This window comes from Poecilia mexicana, unplaced genomic scaffold (genome assembly GCF_051168715.1).
Source record: "Poecilia mexicana isolate PSO_F unplaced genomic scaffold, ASM5116871v1 scaffold_20, whole genome shotgun sequence".
Taxonomy (NCBI): domain Eukaryota; kingdom Metazoa; phylum Chordata; class Actinopteri; order Cyprinodontiformes; family Poeciliidae; genus Poecilia; species Poecilia mexicana.
In genome coordinates this window covers 12301174-12310779 of record NW_028263389.1, presented here as the reverse complement: position 1 = coordinate 12310779, position 9606 = coordinate 12301174, and the positions used below count along the sequence as shown (strand labels likewise).

The 9606-nt window shown below is 39.5% G+C and overlaps 1 protein-coding gene across 1 annotated transcript; it reads right to left on the bottom strand.

Moving 5' to 3' along the window:
- Nucleotides 1-4365: 4365 nt before the first annotated feature.
- bhlhe22 (basic helix-loop-helix family, member e22) lies at nucleotides 4366-6214 on the bottom strand. The gene has a single exon (XM_014967022.2). The coding sequence runs from the start codon at nucleotides 6004-6006 to the stop codon at nucleotides 5188-5190; it is 819 nt and encodes a 272-aa protein (XP_014822508.2). The 5' UTR covers nucleotides 6007-6214; the 3' UTR covers nucleotides 4366-5187.
- Between the last annotated feature and the right edge of the window lie 3392 nt (nucleotides 6215-9606).

Here is a 9606-nt window from a genome sequence, read left to right as displayed (position 1 = left end):
AATGCTGTTTTTATGTGTTTAATTAAAAAATAAAAAAAATACTAATGAAAATTACAGACATAAGCTTTGCAAAAGTGAGGATAACCCTGGAATACCTTTATATTTGTCTTATAGTCCTTTTTTTAAAAAAAAAAAAAAGAAAGAAAAATCTCAATTGGTCAAAATCAAAAGTGGTCAGCTCGGTCCGAACGAGGCTGACTGGTGCATCTGGGCAAAATATATGGACAGAATATGCCACTGATTTCTTAGGGAATTTGGCCTGGATGTGTATTTTGCAGATCAGTATATTTTCCGCAAAATAAATTTAAATGATTAACCAATAAATACAATAAGTACAAATCGGAGATGTGGATTTTGTTAATACACAAACCGGAGTAAAATATTCCACTCACTCTGGGTTGAAAAACAGGCCAGCTTACAGTGAGAACTGCTAACAATTATCACGGCACTACTTTATGATTTGCTTTATTTAAAAAAAAAAAAAAACTCCCATACTTCTTACATTATTTGGTTTGAATCATTTGAATGATTCTTAGTCATGTAAAACTACTGACGTTTACATTTGGCGATAGTGTGGCTGCTGTTAGGTTTTTCTTTGCCCAGTAATTGTGATGTGAGAAATATTTCCCAGTGGAGTCTCAATTATAGACCTGCTAAAAGCTAAAAACATAAAAAAAGTACTCCAAAGATCCAGTTTAGAAGCCAATCTCTTCATAATAACAGAAGAGGTCTGTGGTCCAGAACGTCCCAAAAAATGGAGGTCTAACTACATTAAAAAGGTTTTAGTTTGACCCCCTCAGCTGCAGATTTATTAGCGAGCATTGTGTGTGCACAACAACAAGGCAACATTATGCCGTGCTACGAGTGGCCTGACAACAATGAATTACCACCCAGAGGTTGATTTGGTGCCTCGGCCGGTGCGGCACATATATCTACTGCATGACACAGCGCGGATGAGTCCGCTGGCGTGGCTTCGCTTGTTACTGATATGATATTCAATTCTGCCTGTTTATGTATATTTTGACTTTAATGTTCGCCGTCCTTAGCATGTATGGCAGCCCTGTTATGAAGGAGACGCCCTGCTGGAGTGTGATATGGTAAATTGGACGTTTTCTTGTTTATTAAGCGGGTGTTTTTTTTTTGTTTTTTTTATCTTCTATTTCTATTCATGAGTCTTGGCTTCTGGTTTTAAAAGCCTTTATTACAGATTCATTTTTAATAGGCTTGTGATTTAAAGCAATGTTTTTCTTCTGGTTGCTGTGAAATAAAACTACAAAAAAAACAACTTTTAATTTTACTTTTTCAAGACCACCTCCTAACAACATGTCAGGGGTCATCATGTGGACATCCAAAGCACCAGCTACGTGACTCGTAGTTTGATACAGAGTCTCAGACTTCTGGACTCTCTACCTTTGCACATATTTTGTTGTGCTGGTAAAGGCTGGGGTCTGTTTCTCCACACATATGGCTCTTTCTCACCCCTGGGGAATTTCCTCCCTGTGGCCTAATGCGAGTATTAGTATGGGTTAAATGCTTTTCTCATTTGTGCATTAATGCATATTGCATAATTAATGGTTTTTGTGAAGTCTCAGTTTCTACACAGCAGGAGGGGGAGAAAAAAAATGAAACGCAATAAACATCTTGATGAAGTCCTGCAACTGGAGTTGCTTCCACTCTTGATCCAAGAACCGTCCGGTGGGGATCTGAGGCATCAAACGCTCATCTAGATCCCAAACTGAGGCTGGAAATGCATGCATTCTCTGCTTCGACAAAATGCCTGAATGACTTTTGTTTTATTTTTTAGCTCTGCTTAAGATATATATAAAAAATGAGAATAAATTTTCCATAAATTTTCAAAACTGAAAAAAATGACGTCAAATGTTTCATGACTTTTACATCATAGGAGGAAATCCTATAGTGTTTCCTGTCCACAATCCCCCAAATTGTTCATGCAACAGGCAGATGTAAGTCTTAAGTACTTTTACGAAGATGTTTCCTCTCACAATATGTAATGTCAATGTTTTGGAGTCCCAACATGAATCTGTGAAGGGAGTAAAAGATTCTCCTAATCTGTTCCTCCCTCCACAGGGATGGCAAAGAGATCTTCTCGCCTCAAAGATTTTGGAGCTCAACATCAATGAAAAACACTAAAAATTTCAGTGGAAGCATCCGAAAGCTGGTCAGGAATTATCAGAATGATTTGATTGCTGTTATGCCAATAATGTTTGTTTGTTTATTTTCCCCTATAATTACAGAGATGGGTAAAGATAATTTTTGACGAAAAGTATTTGAAGAAATGGATGGATGGATGGATGGATGGATGGATGGATGGATGGATGGATGGATGGATGGATGGATGGATGGATGGATGGATGGATGGATGGATGGATGGATGGATGGATGGATGGATGGATGGATGGAACAACACCCATCAAAGCTGTAACTGGAAATCAGGATTATTTCACCAAGTATTGATTTCTGAGAACTTGGGTTGTTTCAAAAGTGACAAAATTGTAAATTAACATAATTTGACTTCTAAAAACATTTTCTGGACTATTTGTCATTTCCTGAAAAGAAATGCTCAAAAGTTATTAGATTTTTAATTGGAAATTGGGGCTGCCTGTGGTGTAAAAAGAAATGATAATAGTAACATTTTCCTTTTCCTTGACACATGATAGTAAAGTCAGAGAAACTAAAAACATGTAGTGGAATGTACTGAAGATTTAAGCATAAGCGTAAAGTTTAGGCATATGCCCCGGGATGCATCTTCTGTGTTGGTAAAATTCCCAATCAAAATTCAACAAAAAGTTATCACCGTCTGCTTTTAAAGGTTACATAAAGTTTGATCGCTTCAAGGGAAACTATTGGAGTTGCCAAACTTCAATATTTTCTGTTTGTAGAAAAGAGATTATGAGCAAAAAAAAGTTTTGAACATTTCAAAAAAAATCCTGCAGACTATGAAGCTGTAAATTAGCCAATACATGTTTGAACTAAATTATGGTTTTACAAAAAGGAAGTAAACATTATACTTAAGAACAAATCATGAAATCTGAAGAAAGGGATTGTAAAATATGTTGTGTTTTTTTGTTTGTTTGTTGTTGTTTTTTTGCAGATAAGACAATTTTTCAGAAATTATATTTCAAACATAGATCTCACTTAGATATCACTGTGTTGTAAACAACTTTTGCTTTGTTCACAGAAAAACTACTGTGTTCCTTAACAGCTCTTCTGTGTTAAAACAAAGTGCAGTACGTCAACTTTCATAGTGTTTTCACAGTGAGACCATCCTGTCAGCGAGTTCACTAACTAATCAGTTTGTTTCTGTAGCTTTACGTGGCTTCCTCAGTAATGGAAGTGGAGCAGGAGTTACAGTAAGATTTTAAAGCCAAAATAAGCTTCTTGAGTTGACAGCAAATCAGTCATAGCTGTACATTACTGATGTCCTGAGTAGGTTGATTGATCATGAAAACAGAGCTGTGGATCTGCTGGATAATTGTTTCCATTTAGTACATTTTTTATAAGAAACTATAAACTGTCTTATATTCTTTTTTTTTTTTTTTTTTTTTTTTTTTTTCATTTTTAAGCCTGATTTCAACTGTTTAATGATTCCTATTAAAATAATTCCCATAATGTTTATAACCAGCACTTTAGGGAAATATTGTGTCGTTTGGCCTTTAAAATAAAAGGAGGGCCAAAGGGCCAAAGTCGCTGCGACTGCAGCTGCGTTCTCATTAAAGACGCAAAACTGCGACAATGATTGAACAGCGGCGTAATTACATGTCTTAATCACATCGTGAGGGTGTAATCGCCCTTAAACGAGGGGTTTGATTATCTGCAGGCAGGTATTACAGCGACAACTCTCATCACCTGTTTTTTTTTTTTTTCATTAACATTCTCTTACGCATCGTAATGCAAGTCGATCTAATATTATTAATTTAACTGCAATCGGATCTCCCTTTTTAAGAATGATTGATCTGTTTTCAGCCATCACTATTCTGGTATTCTCTCCAAGGATTTGGCGCAAATCAGCTGGGGGGGCGGGGGGAGGAAGGAAGCCGTTTTGATGGAGTGGAAAATTATTGACACCTGACGAGAGCCAAGAAACTTGAGAAATTAGAGATTCTTTACGCACAGAAACTACCTGAATGTGTAACAAACGCGCTGAAATCTGAATTTGTCTGACTGACAGAGCTCGATATGAATTGAAGCGTTTTGTCTTATAAAGGTGGGATTTGTTGTGAACTGTACAGAATTAAAGCGAAACGATTAAACCGTGAAATGCGCACAACGTTCAAACACTTTAAAAGCACCTTTCTCTGCTTCGAGTTGCACTGACGGCCTTGGATAAATAACCAGATATGTATGTTTCTGATGTTGTTCAAAATATTTTAATAAAGCTTTTCCACACTCAAATACATACAAACGGCCCCCTTTGATCTTATAACAAACCAAAGTATCTACAGCAATAAACCAAAGCCTTGACCTGACAGCGCGATTCATCAGAACGAAAAATCATGAAAAAATGCAGAAAACACATCAACTTGGACGACAATGTGCAATGCAAGCATAAATACCATAAATATCCCAAATTAATAAATTACAAAAGACACATAAAACCACCTTGTAGATCTAAATGTATGCTTTTCTACTTTTTCAGATTTTTTTTTTAAATTCGCTGAGTTGAAAGTAAAGCTTTCGCAACTAAATAAGTACCTAACCGAGTGGTTCACTTGTTTTCTTTCTTCTTTCTTTTTTTTTAACTCTCCTCGTCCGAAACATTCACTTGGAAGGTTCTTTTGAAAACTGGGCCTTTGATATAGTAGTCAAAGTAAACGCATGAGAAAGCAGCAGAGTGAGGTCGGTGCTGTTGCGCTCCGGATAAAAAAAAATAAATTAAAAAAAAAGTCGCGCAGGTTGTCAGGTCACCCAGAAATCTCCACAGAGGGTCCATCACGGAGCAACAGGCCTTTAATTCAGCTTCTGTTCGGCCTTCATTCACACCAGCACTTTAAAGATGATTTATGTACACAATCAAGTGTTGTTCGAACAGAGAAAAAAAAAAAAAAACAGAAGCGAGGTTTAATGCGTTTAGTAAATATTATAAAAATGTTCATTTTTGTCTCTACTCGATCTTCTGTCAGGTTTTTCTCCTTCTTGTGTGCTTCTTTGTAGTCTCTGTGGTCAGTTTTAAGGCTTGTCAGTGCACTGTTTGCAGAGGCTAGACGCGGCGTTGTTGAATAGGGCGCATTTGTCCGGGCAGGAGGGCGCAGCAACCCCGGCGGGAAACGGGTATCCGGGCGGTTGCTCGTACGCACCCAGGCCGGGTGGAGGAGCTGCCAGCGCGGTGGTGGCCGGTATGGAAGCCGCGGAGATGGCCTGGCCCTGGTTAAGGTACGCCACCAGCCTCCTCATCTCCTCCAGCGCCTGCGCCTGCATGAGGATGTAGTTCTTGGCGAGCAGCAGGGTGGCGATTTTGGAGAGTTTGCGCACCGACGGGCTGTGCGCGTAGGGGATGACCGCCCGGAGTTCATCCAGCGCGTCGTTCAGGTCGTGCATCCGCCGTCTCTCCCTGGCGTTGATGTTGAGCCGCAGCATTTTCTGCTCTTTGGTTTTCTTACCTCCTCCTTCAGCTTTGCCCCCGGCTGCTGTCCGCACGTCCGTCAGGAGGACCATGTCGCACCGCCCGTCGCTGTCGTCGTCGGGGCTCTGCTCTCCGCCGCTGCTTTCCGCCGCCGAGGTCCTGTTGGCGCTCTCCCCGTACTTGACGCACAAAGATCCGGTCGGCAGACCCAAAGTGCCCCCTCTGCTTCCAGCCAGTCCACCGGGCTGGATCGGGTCAGGATCGACTTGGTCAAAGCAGCTAATTGGAGACTGGCGGTCTCTGGCCGGCAGCTCCATGCCGGCAGACGCTCTGAACGGGTCCATCTTTTTGCCGGACACGGCGCTGAGAGTTTTGTGAAAAATGTCCCCTGCCGCGCCGCCGTTCAGGTTCATCCTCCGGTCCATGGCCTGGTGGGTTCCGGGAACTCCTGACGCCTCTCAGTGAGTTTCTCCCTCTGTTTGCGCGTCAACGGCGAAGTTTGGGGCTTCTCTTGTCAGCTGAGGTGCGGTGATGAAGAAGAGACTTGTGTAAAAAGTGTCACTCTCTCTCTCTCTCTCTCTCTCTCTCTCTCTCTCTCTCTCTCTCTCTCTCTCTCTCTCTCTCTCACTATCTCTATCTGTGCTGGATTCACCTTCAGCGGATCACCACCATCATCCTCGTTACGCACAAGACGCTTCAGTCTTTTTACATCATTATCTCGAGGCGGGTTATTAAAAAGGATTCGCCTATTGGGGCTGAGACAGCCTCCCTCCCCTTCACTCTCCACCCAATCAGGTTAACGTTTTAATTAACGCGGTTTAAACTGGAACAAACACCACAGCGTGCGCACCGGCGCATCCTGCGAGTGTGCGTCTATACAAGACTTTAAAGCAGTTTTCAGGCACCATCCTCTTCATGAAATGGCCTGAATAAAACTTTAAAAACATATAAAAATTAAGTTACTTCAGCGGATCGAAGCCAAACACAAAGCTGTTTTTCTTCGATGATTTGTTCGGAAAAGAAAGAAAATGTAAATTAGACTTGCTGTCTGATTTTTCGGCGAATTTCTTTTTTCTTTCACTTTCACGTTTAAGAAGAAGTGTCAATGATACGTGTTTCTTTATTAATTATCAATTTTTAAATTTATTTATTTATTTATTTAAAGTCAATTGTCCTGAATCTCCACCAGTCTGTTTTTAATGCAGCTCAGTGGAAATTAATTGTGCTTATTCTGCCATCTTCTGGATGAAATCGTAAATCACATCTGCTAAAGAAGAGCGATGATCTTTTATTGAGCGCACACCTCCTGATGCTTCCATCAGTGCAAAAAGCAGCAAAAAAAAAATCACAGGAGAAGGGGAAATAAAAGGAAAGAAATATCCATTTATTTACTCAATCTATATATTTAAAATAAATAGATAACTTATGCTTTGGAGATTAAAAAATGATAATAAAGAGAAACCTTTTTTCTGAGCCACAAATGACAAAATAATTTTATTTAATTTTTTTATCGAAAGGGATGTTTGCGACTGAGTTGTTGCTTAAAGTAATAAAAAATGACAAACTTGTGGAGTTTTGGTAAACTGCTTTTTGCAAAACTGATTCGTTAAAGAACAAAAAATGTAGGAGACTGGATTAAGTCCAAATTAACAAAAAAGACTAAACTTGTACTATTCAAAGCAAATTGGATATATATGTATTTATATATTGCATATATATTACTAAAATGTAGTAATTATTTATGTACAGTGATGCCTTCACATGATTCTGGATGTGTTTGGAAAATTGACATCCACCAAACAATCCCATCTGACTGAGCTTGAGCCGTTTGACGAAGAAGACTGGGCGATTATTTCAGGTTTTTCATGGGCAAAGAGACTTTTAGCACAAAGTTGATACGCTGAATACAAATGCACTTTTCATATTTGTATTTGTGAAACAATTTGGAAACCATTTGATTTCCTTTCACTGTGTTTTTTTTTTTATACTACTTTGATTTGGTCTGCAACATAAAATCCCACTAAACCACATTAAAGTTTGTGGTCGTAACATGACAAACTATGGTGCGTTCACTGCAGCCCTTCCCCTGGTCACACTCACCATTTGGAGCGCTTTTATTATTCCAGTCACACTTTTCCCTTGTTTGAGTTGCAGAAAGGGGGCAGTGTTGCCAAAGGACAACTTGGTATGTGATGGAGAAGATGGAGTAACTACCTCCACTTTGACATCCCTGAGCCACAACAGCAGCCCAGGTAACCAGGCAAATAAAATGTCTTGGATTTATACTGCTGGCAATTAAATAAAAGTCAATGTGAGCAACAAAAAAAAGGTTGTATTTCCTATTCCAGATGTTGCAGATTTTTTATTTATATTGGAAGTGTACTGCTAGCATCTACTCACAGAAAGGTGGCCTTGCATATGAAATGTCAAAACCAGGTTTTATTTTGCACTGAAGCCTCAGAGTTAAAATAATAATAATAATAATAATAATAATAATAATAATAATAATTAATAATAAATTCAGTTTTCTTGCAGAGAGCAAAGCTGTAAAATCTTAAGCATTGTGACGTTAAAAAGTTGACAAATCTATTCCCAAGTGGTTGGAAACTCTAAATCCACCATTACACAAAATATAGAAATACGTCTCCTACATAAAACTACAATGTTCCTGTTTTTGCACCGCCTATGATGAAGACACTCGTCATATTTAAAGTGCCTTTCAAAGCAATTTAAACCCATTTCAGATTCATGTCATGTTTTAACCACAACCTTTGTTGGGTTTTATTGAGATTGTTTGTAATAGAAAAAATATCCAAAGAGTTCACAATAGTGATGTGGAAAGAAAATAATACTTCTTTTGTGCTGTAGGCTGAGGGTTGCTGGGCTGCTTCTCCTGCAGCGTCAAGTGTTACGCAGCTGCTGCTGAGTTTTTTCTTCCCATTTGTTTTTTCCATTTTCTCATCAACTCTGACCGACATCCTTGTCCCTGCTGAAGAAAAACATCCCCACACCATAACGCTGCCACCAACATGCTCCACTGAGGACATCGGCGTGTCCAGGTGGATGATTATTTCTCTTCTGTACTAGCCTGGATTGATGGAAATGTCTTGGAAGGTTCACAGCAGTGCAAACTGCTGAAAACTCTCCGTTTTCAGATGAATCTAACGTCGCTTTATGATACGTTCAGAGTTTGGCGTGCTGCTTGATGATTCAGTCACGCTTCAAACCTGTCCCATGCTCTGTCCCTGATCTGTCTGTTGTGTTATTTGCTCTTTGGGATTACGTATGTTCCCCAAATGTTTTATTAACAACCTTCCTATGTCTGACCGAGTAGCTGTTTTTACTACAAAAGATGGAGCTTTATTCTTATTAGGTGAATTCTGCAGCCAATTGACTGAACTGGACTTCATTTAAGGGTATCACTCAAAATCCCAAATAAAATACATTATTCAGTACTTAATTTTTTTGTCACATTATTTTGTAATATGACAAAATAAGAAAGAAATGCTCAAAGTTTTCAACTTGCTGTGCATTTGAAAAACATCCAAGTTGTCCCTTTAGCACTCAAACCTCACTCTCTGACAGGATAATTAGTTTGTGTTTCAAAGGAACGGCGTGATTTTTCTGAATGTTCAGGACTTTGGACAGCTCCATAGTTTTCATTTCACATCAGTCTCACCTGATCTCCGCAGGCATCGCCGACGTTCTCCGTAGCCCCTGCGATCCCCACAGCGCGCTCGTTCAATGCGACCGACTCTTTAAACATTCTTCCTTCGCCTTACATGTTCCACCGGCACGCTAAGAGACAATTTTGCAATTACTCTCCCCAAGAAGCCATTTGTAGATGCTCGGTGAAATGCATTAAAGGACAAAATCTGTCTCTATGTCCTAACAAGGTACCGCGTCTTGTTACCATGGCATGTTTCTGCACACACATGCAAGGTACCTTTAGCAGTGATTACGACTGACCCCTGCCAATTGAAACCATTGTGAATATGTCACAGATTTTTTCCTCATCCTTGTTT

What these genes read in the sequence shown, in the direction of transcription:
- bhlhe22 (XM_014967022.2), bottom strand. Translation starts at nt 6,006, where the DNA reads ATGGACCGGAGGATGAACCTGAACGGCGGCGCGGCAGGGGACATTTTT.